Genomic DNA, 20,467 nt, shown 5'->3' on the forward strand with positions numbered 1-20,467 from the left:
TAGTTTGAGGCTTTTGGAGATGCAGTTATTTTTCCTTTTTTATTTTTCTAGTTTAATCATATCAGACCATCTTTTGATAAGTCTGCCTTTTACTGTTTCTAGGTTGTGAGTAATGTAATTTACGTACGTAAATCTAAATTTACGTACATAAATTGATCTATTTGTATATTATAGATCTGGTCTAACAAGATGATGAACTTGTTAGACCAGATCTAACAAGTTCATCATCTTGATGAACTTGTTAGATCTGGTCAAACAAGTTCATCAAGACTCTTTACATAGATTATAATTCTATTTAACCAAGGAGAAATTATATATCTAAATAATGCTATGGTCATATACGGGAAAATGAATATGGCATTCCTTGAACCTCTAGAATAAATTTAAAAAAAATTACTTTTCAAGCGATAATTTAGAGAAACGTGAATTTTCGAAAACCGAGTGAAGACCACATGATGGCAGTGAAATGGTTGAATATTCAGTATCACCAAACATTCTCAGCGCATATATATAAAAAAAATCAGGTAAATTTACATTCAGTATAAGGATTGCTTTCTCAGTGATAAAAGTACTTTTAAACAACTGCTTAATTCTAAATACTGCAGGAAAACTAATTTCTTTATACACCCGTACAGTTTCATATTTAAAGCAATTGGTACAGAATTCATTTAATTTGGAAGACGTCTTTATTTCTAATTTCAACTGTACAAAAATAACACAAAGTTAAACTCAACTGCACAATAACATTTTTAAGGACTTGTCCAGACGGAATGCTTCGAATCTTTCTTTTCACAATGACTGTTGGTCTCTGAAATAAGAAATAACCAGACTTCGTGTATTTGCATAGTTTACTGATTTGTAAGAACAAAAATAAATTGTTATAAAATACCAGAAAAAATTAAAAATCATAATTAATTTGTTTCTTATTGTTTTCCTGCATTAATGTGTTTCTGTTGATAGACGACCCAGACGAATTCCATCATACCAACATTCCATTCTTCCTGCAATCGATGTTCCATTAACATAACGTCCTGCATGCAGAAATTGATTCATGGAAGTCTTTTACATAATTTATAGAATATGGGAAGGATTATAAACTACTAGCTTGGATAACAGAAGGGCTGACTTTCAGACATCAAAAAGTGAAGTTTGGGGATGTGAATGTGCAAGATTCAAGATAACCAGTGGTGTGACCAAGGATCAGTCACTGGTCCATTGCTTTTCGTTCTTCATTTAATACCAATGGAAAAAATCTGACAGAAGACATAGAGCAGTTTGGTGATGGTGGAATGATGGGCAGGATAATCCAGGCTTACTAACATTCTTCACTAGAAGAAAGATTTGAATAGTTAAATTTATGGACTAGACAAAATGGCTGTTCGGTTCAATGTGAATAACTTACATTATGCTCTTTGGCATAATGTGGCATATCCAATGCCGTATTATGTTGGCAAAACTATGCTAAAAGAAACTGATTGGGGCAGGAATCTTGGAGTGTTAATATATAGGAAGTTAAACTTCAGGGACCATATAGCAATGATTCCAAATGCAACTCAGATGATAATTGCAATGCAGAGACGAACCTTTACATGTAAAGAAATCGTTTTGCCTCATTACAAGGTCCCCCGATACTACTTCACCTCCTCTCTCTCTCTCTCTCTCTCTGTATATATATATATTTTTTGGGGGGGGGGGGGGAGTGAAGTCTAGCAAGACAAATGTAATCATCACGCTCCTGGTATTCAGACCTGGTGGTTAGAGATCATGTACGTTATCCTGGGCCAATCAAGGGCCTAAGCGCAAATAGTAGGATTGAATTCGAGAAAAGTTATGATATTCCATTTTATATCTCGTAATAATAATAATATCATTCGGGAGAAAACATTTTAGACACAACAATTATGGGAAAATGACACATTTACACAATTATGTAAACAGCATTAGTAATACTGTTTACAAATACCTTGTTTTTTTAATAAATATCAAAATATATCTTTTTTATGACAATGAAACCAAAACAAGATTGCACACCAAGTATCGCGAAAGGGCACAGGGCTAGAGCGATCTTGGAAAACTCTATTCTTGAAAAATAAAACTGTTTCTTTTTTAAGTATTGATGTAAAGGAGCCAATGTGAGTGTTTCATTACCTGTGGAATGAACACTTAACCATATTCGAAAAGGTAAAATATTTAGTTTGCTAAGCTAGTTATCAAACACGCTATGCATTAAATTCTCAGATTATTAAGGATTGAAGTCAGTACTAATGGTGTTTTGATACATTTTCACATCAATTTCCTCATTTACTAGTTTCGAATATAGTTAATTCGAATATTTACTAGTATACCGGATGACTTTCCTGTGAACATCGTACAATCATTCAGTTTGGACTTAACACAGGATAATTTTTGAACTGGTTGAAAGAACCGACATGGGAAATCCATCATCTCCTATTCTAGTAAAATCTTTATGTATTCCTTCAAAACTATATTTATGGATCTGGTACATCAATTAGATGTTTTCTTTTATTAATATGTAGCAATTGACCTGGAAGCATTTCTTCAATGGGTATTTTTTATCCTCGAAATAGAGGATATCCTTCTATTGGATTGTCCATCTTCAACGTGAAATAATTCTTTCTACATCAGTTTATCGGTACCCCAATTTTTTATGCTCTTTTGAACCGTGTATGTAATTCAACCGTATATTGTACGACATCTGTCTCCAATATATGGTTTGAATTAAGTACACCCAATTCTCCATTTACACGGTAGACTGGTTCCAGAAAAAAAAAATGAAAACCTAATACGAACAATAAGTAATTTTTAAATAAAGCATATGAAAATCATTGAATAAAAATATTTAAATTTAATGGAATATATTTTATTTTAAATACGAGGGCTGTTTGAATAGTTTGGTAAATTTCTGTTCTTTGATACCAGTGTCGGCACGTATCATTTTTTCATGATCCCTGACAAAATTTCAGCCACGTGTAATTCGTAGTTCTCGTTTGGCAAATATTTAAAATGAGCGTGTTCGCATTTTTCATAAGAATGAAGAAAAACGAGTTCCGTGCAGTGATAAAACACTTTTATTTGAAGAAGTGGACTGCCGCGTAGATCAAAGCCGACTTAGATTCAGTTCATGGGGACTCTGCACCAGCATTATAGAATATTTATTTTTTGATAAATTAGTTTATCCAAAAATCCAAAGTCACTTGGTCGGTTTTGAAAACTGACAGTTCAGCTCAGATGCGAATTTATAGTTTGAACCTGAAGCGGTAACTATGAGAGCACATAGTTATGAGGTGTGCAACTCGAATTTCCCGTTATTATGATTATTATGAAAGCATACATACTTTGCGTAAGACAATATTATCAAAAGCGTGTAAAAAAACAAAACGTTGTTTTCCCGTATTGTTTATTATTATTATAAATATATCTGTCATGATACCTGCTAGCAGACTAGTCGTTGTATAATTACGGATTCGGCATAATCAAATGACGCCAATAGTAGCTTCCATGGAGACCAGTATGCAGGCGCTGCATAGGAAATGTGCGAGACCCTTGCGGTCAAAGATATAGATAAACTATCATTTTGTTAGGTAAGGTTCCTCCCAAACCTTACATATCTATTTCACCAAAATACGTGGCCTAAATTCAACCTTAATGGTGTCCAGACTACCCTCAGTGTACCAAACCCGACCTACTCTTTCTGGCAGAAATTCAAATCTCACCTCACCTCCCCGACTTCCATACTCAACCTTACAAACTACATACTCTTTAACTCCTTTCTCCCCAAGAGTGGTCCCTGCACATATATCCTCTCCGACATACCTTGCAAGAGAGCACTCAACTCAGAGTTGCCCGACTTTCACCTTCTTTGGTTGAAAATATTCCCTTCCCAACTTAGCCAAATTAATTTGCTGTCTCTATCGCCTCCCACCTAATACAACCAACCACTCTGAGTTCTTTAATTTCCAATCCTTAAAAGTTAATTTTCTCCACTCTCACTTTCCCAACAGCGAAACCATCCTCCTAGAATAATGTAATGTCCAAAACCCCAGCCAGCATTCCTCTTCCAGCTGTACATATCTTACTGGAGAGATTCTGAAACATTTTCTGTCGCTAACGACCTTACATAATTTGTTCAGATGTCAACCAGAATGCCTGATAACCCAAACCACTCCCCCAAACATCCTAGATCTCTCCCTCACCAATGACCTTTCCAAATATGCAATGATTATAGTGGGTCCTAGAAAATTCTGACCATAATCTAGTGTTCATCTGCTTCCCCCCGCAACGACGCTTACACAGCCACTCCCATACAAGAGTAGTCTGGCATTATAACAGTGCAAAGTGGGGCAGCCTCCGCAACTTCTATGCCTCATTCCCATGGTTGGACTACTGCTCCTAGCCTTCAAACCCAAACATATGCACCGAACTTATATACAATTATATAACAATTGAAAAACCAAACATGCCATAACTGACTCAAATCAATAACTCGATCCTCCTTTAGAGCTTACACTCAAGCCAGAAATAGATGCAAAAAAAAGAAAAAAGAAATAATAAATAAATAAAATAAATGCTTCCAAAATAGAGTTCGAAAGACCAAAAAGCAAGAAAGTAGCAGCCTTTTCAAACGGCAGCCGAGACGTTTGGTCTCTCGCCAAAGCAATTGGTCGTGACCTCTTCCCAACAACACTCCCACCCCTATCATACCATGATAGCTCTATTTCATCATCACCTACAAAACGCCAGTCTCCTGGCCTCACACTTTGCTTCCGATGCATGTTGAAACAAATTGTTCCAAAATGCATAATTGACAATGGGAAATACCCCCAACCATTCCAGATGCCAAATATACAATGCCAATTACATCCTTCTCACAGAACGAGATCAGAAAAGTGGTCGAAATTAGATAGAAAAACGTCCTCGCCGTGATGACATTTTGCCAATTGTCCTGAAGGTTTTTCCACCAGAAGTGACTCCTATCCTATGTCGCCTGCATTTACTGTCTTATTCCACTGGTATTCAATCCCACGGCATGGAAATTAACCTATATTCAACCCATTCCCAAGAAGGGCGACACATTACTGGCATACAACTACCGCCCTATATCGCTGACAGTTCTGTCTAAAGTAATGGAAAAATTCAATTCCCAACTCCTACACTACCATGAATGCACTCACCTAATAAACGACCGCTAGTATAGATTACATCGCTACCGATCAACAGGAGATCTGCTCACTTATGTCACCCATCTTCGGACAAATGCCATGGAAAAGTTTGGCGAATCTCAAGCGGATGCACTTGATATCTCCAAGGTGTTTTAACGGGTCTGGCACAATGGCTTACAAAGCAAGCTGCTATCGTTCAGTCTCTCTCAAAACTTATGTAGTTGGATTACCAGCTTTCTGTCTGTACGCACACTATGTGTGGTGGTGGATGGCTCCTTATCCTCTTACCATTCAACTAATGCTGGGATTCCAGAGTGTTCTCTTCTTTCAGAACCGTATTCCATATATATCAATGACATATTTCAGCTGATCTTCAACCCAATACAGTTTTGCAGATGACACCACATTACACTCCTCCTTTCATTTGATAAACCTTACTCTACACAACACAGTTCAACCTAAAAAATCAACCACCAGAGCCATCAATTTTGATCTCCAAGCCATCCTCCGATGGAGTTCAGCTAACCTTGTCAATTTCAATGCTAACAAAAACCCAGTAAAGTCTTATTTCTCATAAAAGAGAACCATTTTTCTCGGTGTATTTTGACAAGCCTAAATTTCCAGACAGCTTGAGATTTGTCTTCATGTAACTATCCTGACATCAAGCCTCTCCAGGCATAAACACAACGCAAAGATGGCATCATCAGCTTCTATAAAATTAGGATTTCTCTTTTGCTAAAGACGTTACTTCATCCCTGAACAGCTATTAATCTTTGTGTATGGTTTCCGCATAAAAAACAAACAAACAAAAAAACATTAATTAAGTAATTAAGAAAAAACCGAACATTCTCGTGGATATAATTGCAAACAATTATTTTATGCTTCACATGCACTCACTATCTTAGCTTCATATGTAATTTCAGAGAAACGAAGATAAAAGTTCAGTAGCTTAATTCTCAATGAAAACGTAACTGAGATAACATCAAAAAAAATCAATTATAGCTCAAAACTAATAAGATTAAATATACAAACCTCTCCATTGTGTCAAGTAAGGGATATATCGTTGCCAAAAGGCACATTGCCTCGAACGAAGACCACGACCTACAGAACTAGACTCTGGCTTATCGAAGATTAAATATTCTTTACTTTCTGTTGTGTAGATAGGCCATTTTTGATTTTCCTCGGAGCCATCTGGGGATACATTTGGGTTGCTGAAATAAGCGAAAATTGCAGGAATTTAATTTAATTCAAAACAAAATCTTATCACACAACACGCACTATATTAATAAAAGCAAATTTCAATTTGAATATAGTTCTAACCTCAGTTTAATTTTCTTTGCTAAGATTGTGGAAGAGTGGGGAATGAAGAACGTTAAAATCTAAATTTTGGCACTGTAGAGGTTACTCTGTTACATAAAAAATAATGTGAAAAGCTAGAATTGAGGATTAAAGAGAAACTTGATAACTTGTAATTTATCGCTACGTAAGACATATCTTCCTATCTACTAAAAATACAAGATGCGTATCCTCATCAGTTTCTTCTAGCATAATCCCACCAATATAATACTACACAGTGGATATATAATCATTCTAAAATGAATGACTTTACCTTTACTGACATTAAACTGACATCCATTTTCCCGACCCCATATTTATAGGCTATTCAAATCATTCTGCAGCAACATTTCTGAGTACCTTAATTATCTTTGCGTCATCAGGTAATAGCAGTATGTCGCTTGTTAAATCCTTCCCAATATCATTAATGTACAGATTAAATAATAGTGGACTAAGCACTGATCCTTTTTCGATCTCTAGGGACAAATTCTAATATCGAATCATTTAAGTATTGTTTAAATGCTTCCCATTCATTGCAATATTTTTTCCATCCAGCAACCGATCCCATTCACATGAATTATTTTCATGTGAATGGGATCGTTTTATGACTAAGTTTATGAATGGAACATTCATAAACTGAAACATTCTTTAACTGAAACGCCTCTGAAACTATAATCAAATGAAACGCTTTTTGACCTCCAGTTTAGTCTGTCATTTGCTGATGGAGTTGTCTTGCAACTCTGACTAAATGCATTTTCATTCATCTTATGAGATTCTACTGCTACCCAATCAATATTTCGCTAATTAGAATCTTCCATTGCGATTACTTTTTTCGCACTCATTTTTTTATATTTGGTAATGTATTTCTTCATCACTAGCAACCGATCCACCAGGTCTGTAACAATACCACCACTAACTATTTTGCTTGTTCAACAGTTGGAAACGTTTATGTATAAAGCAAGCACGTGATTTCGCGTGTTGCTAACGAATTCGTATATTGCCTTATTCTTTTCTCCATTTCAACATGACTTGACTCTTCTTGGCACGTTGACAGCTGAGGGTACCTGTTCTGTGGTCGGACAGCATATATATATATATATATATATATGTATATATATTTACAGAATTCATTTTTACTCGGTTGGAATATTATGAAAAACCTTTAATGACTAATACTGAGAGATAAAAAGATGATGATATATTTGAAAAGATACTACTACTTTACTAGTTTCGTTGAATTGATCGACATCTTCAGGTATCACAATCAAAGAAGTATATAAAGAATTACAGAGATTAAAATCGAAATAACAGAACAAGTACAAAAAGCCAGCAGCGTGTTTGAAAACAAAATGCGAGCTTGAGTTCCAAACAAACGTATACTACGCGCTGTCGCGAGTGCGCCAGTACTGAACAGAGGCAACGTGTGCGTCAGAGAGATTAAAACTCAGGCTGTTGTTGATATGAGAGGAATCTAGAGAAATTTCCATAGATTCGACAATCTTTCTCTCGAGTTCATCATAGCACACATGGATGTTAGAAGTTTGAGTCCAGTTCACAATGTGTTGGCGGCCTTCGTCTGAGTTAGCTGAAAAGAGAACATGGCTAGAGAGAGCGCTAGCTCTAGTCCTGTTATAAGAGATGTCTCGACGATGCTCTTCCAAACGTAGAAGGATGGATTTAGCAGGCTGGCCATAGTATGGCTTTCCACAATCACATAAAATCTTGTACACTCCTGGAAACTAAGTTGGAAGATGTTTCTCTTCAGGTTTGCTAAGTATTGAACGAAGTTTTGGAAGCGTAGTGAAGCAAGATCCGAAGTTAAACTTCTTGAGAATCTTTGACAGTTTTGGTGAAATAGAACTAATGTAAGGCAAAGAGATGAAGGCTCTTGGGGAAGAGGGATCTTCAGAAGTAGTTGAATCACTGGGGGAAAGAAATTTGTCAATTTTCTTAGGAGAGAAACTATTATTAATAAAAGTTTTTTTTTAAGAAAAAGGAGTTCATTTTCAATTTCTGTTTCTTCTGTAAGTAATGATTTGGCTCGTTGAGCTAAGATGGAAATAATACCAAATTTTTGTGGGGGATAGTGATGGGAGGAAGCATGAAGGTATCTATCAGTATGAGTAGGATTTCTAAAATTTGAGATTTTAATGCTCTCAGCACATCTGGTAAGTTTCAGGTCTAAAAAGGGGAAGATCATCTGATTCCAGTTCGAAGGTAAAAGAGATTTTTTCATGGCACTTGTTGAGGTGGTCTAAAGATAAATTGAGGTTGTTGACACCATCTTCCCAGATGAGGAAAATATCATCAATATAGCGATACCAGAATTTTGGTTTAAGATGGAAGGAATTAATAGCTTTTTCTTCAAAATCGTTGAGAAATATATCCGCGAGAATCGGAGAGAGCGGGCTGCCCATTGCCAGACCTGAGTTTCGTAAGTAGATCTTATTGTCATATTTGAAGTATCCTGACTTTATGCAATGGGAGAGTAGAGCAAAGAGGTTTTTTGATAATTTGTTCTTGAGAAGATCGAGGTCATCTTGAGCAAGTACATTTGTAAAGAGAGAAACAATATCGAAACTAACCATTAAATCTGTTTTTTTAAGTTTGATATCCTTGCTTTTAGAAACAAAATCTGCAGAGTTTTTAATATGTGAAGAGGAAATTCCAGAAAGACTTCTTAGAAACCTCGCGAGATATTTGTAGAGGTTATCGGTAGGAGAGTGTATGCCCTCAACTATAGGTCTGAGTGGGCAGCTTGTTTTGTGAATCTTGGGGAGACCATACACTCGTGGGATTAAGGGATGAAGTGACCTAAGAGAAAGCCGAATGTTTCTTTGTAACTCCAAGGTGGTTTTAATAAATTATTAGTTCTATTAAGTAGTTCAATCGTAGGGTCACTATTAATTTCAGAATAAGTATCACTGTTTAAAACTTCCAAGATTTTATTATGGTGATCAGACTTGTGTAAGATGACAGTCGCATTCCCTTTGTCTGCCGGAAGAATAACGATGTTATTATTATCTTTTAAAGACTTGATAGCTGTTCTTTCAGTGTAAGAAATGCTGTCTGGTGGAGGGCTAGCTTTATTTATGGTGAAAATTGCTTCCATACTGAGGAGATTAGCTTCTTTGTTTGGTAATAAAGAAGCTGCCTTTTCTATCTTTGTTAAGAGATGTTCTTTAGGGATGGATGTAGGAGCAGTGACAAAGTTGAGACCTTTAGCAAGTATGCTTTCTTCTGCCAAAGATAGTTGATGGGAAGAATTATTGATAACAACTTTCTTTAAATAGGTAGAGTCAAAATGAGAAGTTTTGCTATCCTGATTATATTTAAGAGAATCATATGATTGATTCTCTCTTAAATATATACAGACAGCGCGTAAAATATATATATATATATATATATATATATATCATTACAGCCGAATGTCGACAGAAATCTATTTCCAGCATACTAGTAAATAATTATTTACTAGTATTATAGTAATCAAATTCAAATATATTTTGAAAAAAGTTTCAGAAAACATCAGAGCTAATAATAATGGGAAATAGTTGTTGAATTTCTGGACATGGGCTGGTTATTACTAACACAATATTCCAACATAAAAATGTGCACAAATTCACATGGAGAGAAGAGGCAAGGAATAAGAAAAGTCTCATTGACTGTGTTATTGTTGATAGTGATGTTTTCTCCCTAGTGAAGGACAACAGTGTACAGAGGATTTGAAATTGGAAGTGATCACTATCTAGTCTTGAGCAGGATAAAATTGAATTTCATATTTAAAAAAAGAACATATAAGAAAGTCTTAAAGTGAATAAAAGTTGAAGAAAAAATGAAAACGTTTGAGAACAAGAACGAAATCTGGGAGATTCAGTGGCTAACCCTGAAAAAACACTGATTAATTCAGCCATAGAGGCATGTGGTGAGGTTGTTTGCAAAGATAGAAAAATCAGAACTCCATGGTGGACACAGGAAATTAAAGAGGCAGTGAAGAAAAAGAAGAAAGCATATTAAAAGTTCCTGGCAAATAAGTCAGCTTGTGCTCTTTGAGAATACAGAGACAAATGTAAGAAAGCCATTATTGTGTAAGACTAGCTAAATAAAAGCCATGGGAGGACTTTTGTAGGACCATAGAAAATAAATATCAAGAAGGTGGCAAAATATTCTGGAGCTTGTTGAAGAAGCTTAGAAATGGAGGAAAGAGTGCTGTAAAAGGAGTTAGAGATGATAAAGGTGAAATGAAAACGGGAGAAAAATATATCCTTGAAGTATGGAGTAATTACTTTGAAAAACTGCTAAATGAAACAAGCAGTGATGATAGCACAGTGGAAAAAACACTCAACTGGCATACATTCAGGAATACACATCCATACTTGAATAGAAAAAGCCATCAAAAGCTTGAAATGTGGAAAGGCAGCAGGAATAGATGATATTCGACCAGAAATGCTCAAGTATAGAGGTATAAAAGTCTTACAGTCGCTGCACTGCATAGTTCAGAAGGCCTGGACAGAGGGAAGAATTCCGGATGATTGGAGTAGAGCTCTCATAGTACCCATATATAAAAAGGGAAATAAAACTGAATGTGAGAATTACAGAGTATTTCCCTACTATGTGTTCCTGGTACGATTTACGCAAATGTACTTGAGAAACGGTTGAGAAGAATTATGGAAGGAAAGCTTGGTGAAGAACAAGTTGGATTCAGGCCAAATAGATGCTGTGAGAATGAGATCTTCACTTTACCACAAATAGTTCAGAATTTCATGGGAATATAACAAAGATCTGTATTTAAGTTTTGTATATCTGGGAAAAGGCATATGACAAGGTGCTAAGATAGAATCTATTTAATAGGCTGCACTTATATGGTGTCAATGGGAAATTATATCAAGCAATATTTAGTCTTTATTTGAGTTTTAAGTCAGCAGTTAGAATTGAAGAAAGTACAGGAAGATGGCTTAATGTTAAATTTGGTGTCCCGACAATGATGTAAATTATTTCCTCTGTTATTCATTATCTATATGGATCCCATTTTCAAGGAAATAGGTATGAAACATGATATCAAAATTGGAGATGTTAATGTCAGCTCTTTGCTTTATGCGGATAATGCTATACTTCTAAATAAACCCACTATAGATCTGCAAGATTCCCTGACTAAATTGAATAACAGTTGTAATAGATATGGTATGATGGTCAGCAATAATAAGTCAATACAATAATAAGTCAGTACAAGTGAGGCCTTGATAAGACGTCACTTGTACTGTTGTGTACAGGTCTGGTCTCGTGGTTTCCGTTGTGATTCTGCTATAGTGGAGAGTACAAAGGAGAGTGTAAAAAATGATATCAGGTTTGTGGAATATTGATTATGAAGACAGATTGAGAATTTGTAGACTGAAGATACTAGCAAACAGGAGAAAGAGGGTTATATGATTGAGACTTACAAACTACTGAAAGGGTCATACAGGATTTCAATTGATGGAATTTTTGAATTTATGGAGGGTGGGGAAAGGACATCAAGGCATCCTCGGAAGCTAAGAATGTATGCCACTAAGAAGGGGGTGAGGGCTACATTTTTCTATCATAGAGTGGTGCATGATTCGAATGGTTTCCCATTGGATATTGTGAGTGCACGCAATATGAATGATTTCAAGAATAAATATGATATCTGGTGCGTGTAGCATATAGCCTCCCTCGATGAGTCCCTGAATACCTGGAGGTCTCTCTTAATAATAACAATAATAATAATATATTCTGAATATAGAACAAAAATGAAATTATCTTTCTATGTATATATATATATATATATATATACAGGGTGTTCGGGATAAATTTGACAGTTTCGTAAGGAAAAAGAAAATCTTCTTTGTATCTATTAAATTTAATGAATTGACAAAAAAACATTACAGGCAGAGTTAATTACAATACTATCAACAAGATTTACTCAAAATAACCACCATTAGCATCGATCACAGCTTCAATTCTGCTTCGGAACCTCGAACAAGCTGATGCTACAGTCTCCCTGGGAAGGGCCGCAAAAACTGTTTTAATTTTATCCATTAACTGGGCTTTTGTATTACTGGAAGTGCGATTGGTGTCTTTTTCAACTGCGCCCCTTACAAAATAATCCATGGGGTTAAGGTCTGGGGAGTTTGGAGGCCAAACATTTGGACTGGTGAAGTCGTAGAAATTTTCAGACAACCATTTTTGACTTTTCCCAGAGGTGTGGCAAGGGGCCGAATCCTGCTGCCATACATACGGCCTACCATTGGCTACCCTTGTTATCCAGGGCTTGACTACAGTTAGCAACTCCACGAACAAAGCCCGAATTCCAATGCCAGGGTTCTTCAACACCTGTTCCTGCAGATTTGCGAGGAATTCTGCTGTACGAACGCAATCAGATCGTCTGCTAGGGATCTTTCTTCTTGCTACATCCTCGTAGTCACCATTGCAAGTCTCTAGTTCATGCCTGATTGTTTTTACTGTATTCAGGGAGCATTGGGCAGCAGTCGTAATATCCTTATTTTGATGGCGGGCACGAATCATCATGATACAAGTTATTCTCTTCCATGATTCAGGTGGGTTCCAGCTATCCATCCTTTCTGACATCTTGTATATGAATGAAGAAGGGTCCAAACTTTTAAATGAAGAGAAGTGTGTGTTAATACATGTAACTTACGGAAAAATATAATTAATTATAAATATGTCAAATTTATCCCGAACACCCTGTATATATACATAGAATATAATATATATAAATTATATATATATATATATATATATATATATATATGTAGGAAGTATTTTACCTTGGGTATAAATATGTTAAAGATACCAAGTAATTTTAAACCTGGTTTACTCCATTTCCCAAGTAAGCAAACAGACTAAAAGTCAAGTTTGCGCCTGCAATTGATGCAAGTCTAACTGATCTCACAGGTAGTGCAGGACCAGGCAACTCGTGGCAAAGGTGGAACAAGCTCCGATCACTAATCTTAATATTTACCCTTAATGCCAAAACACATCTCCAAGAAGGGGATGTATGATGTTTTGTATTAAAGGCAAGGGGCCACTACCCAGACCGGTTTCGACCTTTATTGAGGTCTCGTCAGTGGGAGCTAGGCTAGAAATACCAAGATTTAGTCATACCGAGCTTGTAAGTATTTCGCCAAAACAAGTTACCATAAGGTGTTTTAACCTTATTAAATATAAAAATCTCTGGAGGAGATATAAATGTAGGAAGTATTTTACCTTGGGTATAAATATGTTAAAGATACCAAGTAATTTTAAACCTGGTTTACTCCATTTCCCAAGTAAGCAAACAGACTAAAAGTCAAGTTGCGCCTGCAATTGATGCAAGTCTAACTGTATATATATATATATATATATATATATATATTAAAAATACCAAGCAATTTTATATAAACTTGTAAGCAAACAGACAAGTAAGTATTGGTATCTTTAATACGTAATATAAAAAAGTTTCTACGTCTATCACTCATCCTGAGATATTATTTAATAAGGTCAAAGCACCTTGTGACAACTTGTTTAGGTAAAATTCATCAGCTCTGTATTACTTCAACCTTGGCATTTTTAGGTCTAGCTCCCACTGACGAGACCTCAATAAAGGTCGAAACCGGTCTGGGTAGTAACCCTTGCCTTTAATGCATACATCATACATTTCCGCAAGGGGAGATATGCTTTGCATTAGGCAAAAATTCTAAGGAAAGTGATCGAATCTTACTCCACCTTTACCACGAGTTGCCCCAGACTGGCACTACATTCACACGAGTTGCCTCAGACTTGCACTACGTTTAGGTGCAAACTTGACTTATTTGTCTGTTTGCTTACTTGGGAAATAGGATTAAAACCAAGTTTATATAAAATTACTTGGTATCTTTAATACATAATATACCCAAGTTAAAAAACTTTATATATATATATATATATATATATAACCACACCACCACGCAACATGCGCGGAGAAAGCACATGTTGTGTGGTGGTTACGTAAGATATAATCAATAAGAGTGTGCAGCGTGTGTTCTGTGAGGTGTACAAATGCAAAGCACCCGACCCGAATAGGTCGGAGGAAATGAAATTTTCAAAAGACAGGAAATGTTTCCAAACAACATGGGGGAAGGAAGTGGCTAATAACGGAAGAAAAGGTACAGAGAATTCGCGAGACGTTTGCGCAAAGCCCGACAAAATCCGTTAAGACAGCGTCACATGAAATGCAAAAACTCCGTTCCACTGTTCCCAAGGTCGTCCATCATAAGCTGTATCTGAAGTTTTAAAAATAAAGTGCAGGTTTTGCAGGAAACCAAGCAAAATGAGAAGCCACAACGGGTAATGTTTGCAGCTGAAATTCCGGAAAGTGTCGACGAGAATCCAGATTTTCTTTCCCCGATTTGCATTTTGGACGAAGCCACTTTTTATGTCAGCCGAAAAGTGAACAAGCACAATGTGAGGATATGGGGGAGTGAAAATCCAAACTATGTCATGGAACACGTGCATGACAATCCCGAGGATAACGACTGGTGTGGAGTAACGTGAAAAGCTATCATTGGCCCATTTTTTTCATGGAAAGCAATATCCACGGAATGATTTACCTCGGCATGCTGAAATATTTCATCTTTCCCCAACTCGAAGATTTGCAACCTCACATGCTCTTTCAACAGAATGATGCCCGGGCGCGCTGGCATTTGGAAATCCGTGCAACTCTTGACATGGTCTTACCTCAGCTGTGGATCGGACGTGGAATGACGATTCCCTGGTGACCACGATCACCGGATCTACCACCTCTTAATTTTTCTTGTGGAGAGTTATGTGAAAGACATAGTCTACGCAACTAAATTGGACAGGATAGGCTAGAGAACCTTAATCATCGCATTTATGCTGTTGTATCTTGCTTCACCTAACATGCTTCAGAGAACCTGATCGGAGATAAGATCGAATTGACACCGTTATTTATACTAAAGAGACAGACGTGGAAGTCTACTGATTCTTTCACAATATCTTGATGAGTGTTCCTTCTCATTTGTACAATTCCGACACAATGGTCCATACTTAATCTTGAACTTGTTGAAACCAGGGTTGTCAAATGTGAATACCCTGCATTGTAAACTCGCTGTGGGCTAATTGTTGGTTAATCGTGAAGCACTGATCCAGAGAACAAACAACGAAAAACTTTTCTAAGCAACTTCAGGACTCTAATATACATGGGGAATAGTTTTACCACGAACGATGATATTCTTCTACCACTTGAAGATATTTAAAGGCATTCACACCCTTCTGTGAGATTCAAAAACAAAGCGTCTTGATTGGAGAGCAAAAATAACTTCGTATTTGTTCGGTGGAGTCATTCGTCAATCGTCAACCACCTTAAATGGAGCTGATTAACATTCACATGCAGACGAGATCATCCTATGACCTGATTTAAAGCCTACGAAAAACTCCCACAAAATATACTTAAAATCAAAGAGAAATACTTGGAATATCTTTAAAGAGAAAATAATCCAGATAATCTTGAGCCCGGAATAATAATTGCAGCATAATCTCGAGAATCATGTTGGCATATAAAAGAGAAGTGCAGAAGGCTCTTATTCACATGGGATCCAATTCGTCTTAAAGATGGAAGATAACAGAAAGAGAATCTCTCGAGACCAAATATTTGAAAATAAATAAAATAGAATTCGAATATTCAGCGAAATAATCTATGACATGATTGACATCAAATAACCGAGGATACTTCGACCAGTTCCTCTTCATATACAAGCGTTGGAAACTCTTTTATCATTCATTTTCGATTGTTTTTGTTTCTGAAGATCGTACCAGCCAAGATAGTATTTAAACAGGAGGGCTTAAATGTCTGTTTATTTAGCCAACAATCCCAAGAAAAAAAGGAAAATCATGAAAAAAAATCCATACGTTTACTGGTAAGACAGAATGCTAATCACTTAATCACTTTTATGAATTAAGTGAATCAAATATCAAAATTTTAAAACAACACAAAACTGCTAACTATTCACTAATAAATATTCACTGAAAAATAAATACTTTTTCACTACATCAATCTTACCCTGTTCTGGCAAAATTTGCCCACAGTCGCATTAATCTCTTCGACAGTTCTATATCTTCTGATCTACTTTTGAATACTTCATTCAAATATAAGCCCATAACATACATATGCTCAGTACCATGTGGAACTCCCATCCACTTAGCAGAAAAACCTTTCAAAAGACTAGTTCCCTGATGCTGGAAACTGTACAGGTAGACATCATTTTTGGCATTTGCAAACCCCGCAGCAAACTGCTCCGTGGGACATACAAAGCAACGATCGCTAACTGATTTATCTACACCACCAATGAAATCCGATTCTGTCCAATCTGTATATTCCTGGATAATGGCTTCTTCAATTAATTCATCATTAAAAGGAGAAAATACCCTCAAAGCTTCTAGAAATTCTTCATGGGTGATAGTAAGTTCATCGACCATTTTGAAAATATGAGGAAGATGCATAGAGAGGAAGAAACTTCCTTCATTCAAAGAAGTTCCAAGAAGAATACTCGTATTTTTGAATTGCTTAGTTTCCAGTATCGTGTCTGGGTTTTCTTTAATAAATATTCCATCTACTACAGGAACAAATGAAAATTCAAGAATTCCGTGTAAATTAATTTCTTGTTCCACTAAATCTTTTGCTTCCTTCTTGCGTAAGCAATCCAGGACATTGTCAAGGGCATTCTTGTCATGGGGACAGTTAACTAATTTTGCTAGTTGAAGACCTTGTTCAATGGCATTTGCCCTGTCACGCACGGCCCAAGGGGATGTTGCAGTTCCACCCTGTATGATGGCCCGATTGAACAATTTTTGACTGAGGGGTGATAACAAATGAAAACTTACACTTGCACCTCCAGCACTTATTCCAAAAAGAGTAATGGATTCAGGATCCCCTCCAAATGCAGCAATATTCTCCTTTACCCAACGAATGGCTAATGTCTGGTCAAGCAACCCTGCGTTTCCTGGTACATCGGGACGCCCAAAATAAAGGAAACCTAAAGATGCAACTCTGTAATTCATTGACACTGCAATAACATTTTCTTCTGAAACTAAAATCTTGGGATCGTTAAAAAACGAGTCGGTAAATCCACCAACGAATGCTCCTCCATAAATGTAAATCATAACTGCAGCCTTCTTCGGCTGTGGGTGTGGGACAAGTATGTTTAGCTTCAGACAGTCTTCATTAGGATTCTTTGGAGCAAGCATAGCCATCTGTTTTTCCATAGCTTTATTCATTGGAATCTTTGCTTGCATGCATGCATCTGGTAACTCGATTGCCTCCAGTGTATCGGTCCATGGCTCGATAGGTTCTGGTGGACGGAAGCGTTTGTCACCTAGAGGAGGTTTGGCATATGGAATACCAAGAAAAGCTGTAACTGATTTCGCACCTGGTGTTGGTATATTTTTACCTTTTATTGGACCATATTTAGTGTTGACAATCAAGTCTTCAGATATTGCTTGGGTATGAGCACCATGCCAGAAATATGTGGCAATTCCAACAATAAACAAAATGCGACTTCTGATTATCATGGTTGGCAAACGTTTCTAATTTACTGTTAGCGTTTGCGTGGAAATAATCTGCAAGAAAAAAACAAAATCAGTTGAAATATAAGAATGGTTAGGTGAAAATTTTAAACTTATAGTTGCTGTAGCTTTAAGGTTTATGTGATCTGGCATGAATTCCGAACTATGTATACAATGTGTTTATATAAATATAAACTTTATTTTCGTTTTCGATGCAGCTTATTAGTTAGAAATAAAAAAATCCAGCAGACCATTTTATTCTTCAAAAGGAGGCAGGGACACTTGTGGACATGGATTGGTTTTCCACATTCATTGCGGAAGATGAATGCGATCAGCTTCATCTACCTCATCAGAATGTGGAAGATGATCGCATTCATCTTCCGCAATGAATTGTTGTGTACATGGTGTGGTTGTCCTCTCCACATTCTTTGCGACAGATGAATGCCATATCTAGACCTTATGGGGATCTGAAGGCTATAAGACTATGTAACACTGCAGCTACTTTACCTAATCCTAAATAACAGTTTCATTAAAAAGGATATTATATATTCAATTCAGTTTCTTAGTTAGATTAAAACCTTGACAGTTTATGAGAATATAACCTTTGGCAACCGAGTTGCCTAGATGTGCACTGTATAAAAGATAGGAACTCAGCCTTAAAGTTCTTATATTTGGCTATTTTATTAGTGAGTTTTGTTTCACTTGCCCGATATCTGTTTCGACTTGATTGGTCTTCATGTAGGCATGAATCTTAAGACGGCAAACTAACCGTAGATCATCTCATGTCAAAAGCTATCAGGAGTAGCACCGAAGTCAAAACTGAACTCTCAGTAGGTGCGTATAAAAATGGAATGCAAATGGATATACTGCCTAATAACCTTTATATAAATACTTACACTTCCGCTAGAATGAAGTCTTTCGGGCTCTTATTTTAGTGTTTCAATAAACAGTGTAGTGTTGTGTGCTTTTATGTTCGATTATTTTGAGTTCATAAGTTAAATATTCGAGTTCACGGATAGTGGGGTATCATGCTTTTTAATCTCAAATCACTAAATAGAAGAATACGTCAACCCCCTACACACACACACACACACACACACAGATCACTACTTATCCAAACACAGAGAACGATTTCAATCTCTGAGGTATCGGTATATTACCGGCAATATACTGATTTTAAAATCTTAGGCAAATACTTTTCATTATTACGCAGTTTCGTGCGAAATAATTTAAAGTCGCATAATTTTGAAATAAATATATTACTATGGGTAATACAAAATAAAATTAAACTCTGCTAGTGCGATAGCCAAGTTTAATTACAGTGTGTACTTTATTGTTTTGTTCTAACTTATACGGATGTGTCTGTGCTGGTTTTCACCAAAAAAAAAGAAAGGAAGAAAAAGGGGTGAACGTTTCCTGTTATCCTGTTCTGTTTAAACGATATGACATGATTTTTTTGTCATGTTGAAGGAACAACTATCGACAACCAATCCATTTTATTTACTTTTTTTGTGAATGTTTCCCTCTAGGCCTGTGTTTTTCAACCTGTGGTACGCGACGATGGGAGAGATGGTCGCAGGGAAACTTGAACTAATTAAATAAATATATATTTTTTAATTATCTGAACAAATTAAAATTGAATAAGTAAGTAAAAATTATTGAAATCAAATGGAGACTTAAAAAAACAACAACAAGAGTGTCAGAATGTTCAAAGACAGAAGCAATAAAACTATATTGTTGTTCACTTCACCTCTTCTTTTATTACTGGTCATTCTAATTTGTAGTGGCAGAATACGAATAAAAAAAGGTGTAGTGAACCACAATATAAGTTTTATTGCTTCCGCCTTCCCTTGCTGTTTTGTCCGATTTGAATTGAACATGTATTATCCATATTTCAAACAATTCCTTTTTGCATGTTGATTTTTATTACTGAAGGTTTTGCTCCTTCAACCAAGGCTCAGTATATATTCAGAGGTGCTAATGATACTTGGACAAAATGTGTTGCGAGTTATTTTTCCGAAACGTTTTTTAATAATGGAAAAGTGGCTTAGCGTTAGGACTTTCAAAAGAAGAGCAAATGAAACGGGTGGTGCTAACCCCAATTGTCATACACGTGTTGTAACGGCGAGTAAATCTGATACTATTAAAGTAGAAGAAACAAGCAGTTCAAAGAAAAATACAGTAGGAAATATAGCAGTTCATATTTGGAATTCGGGTTTACTTGGGCGTGGAGATGAAAGCGAACAGTAACTTCAATGTGTTTTGTGTTATGAAGTGTTGTCGTACAAGTGCATGAAACCTGCGAAACTCCGACATTTAGAAACTAAACATTGTGATGTGAAAAATAAACAAGTTGAAAGAAAAAAAAGCCAATTTCA

At 36.2% G+C, this 20,467-nt stretch overlaps 1 protein-coding gene across 1 annotated transcript in view; it reads right to left on the reverse strand.

Annotated features, from left to right (window-relative positions):
• Positions 1–667: 667 nt before the first annotated feature.
• The window catches only part of LOC150093330 (uncharacterized), a 106,005-nt gene continuing 86,205 nt past the window's right edge, over positions 668–20,467 (reverse strand). The window contains exons 7-9 of the mRNA XM_090413598.1: positions 16,588–18,110; positions 6,213–6,391; positions 668–808 (exon numbers count right to left, since the gene is read on the reverse strand). Of these exons, the coding sequence (XP_090269724.1) occupies positions 750–808; positions 6,213–6,391; positions 16,588–18,110 (1,761 nt within the window). The 3' untranslated portion in view covers positions 668–749. The remainder of the gene's footprint in view (positions 809–6,212; positions 6,392–16,587; positions 18,111–20,467) is intronic.

This window comes from Typopeltis vanoorti, chromosome 24 (assembly GCF_054136105.1).
Source record: "Typopeltis vanoorti isolate ZY-2024b chromosome 24, IOZ_Tvanoo_1.0, whole genome shotgun sequence".
Taxonomy (NCBI): Eukaryota; Metazoa; Arthropoda; class Arachnida; order Uropygi; family Thelyphonidae; genus Typopeltis; species Typopeltis vanoorti.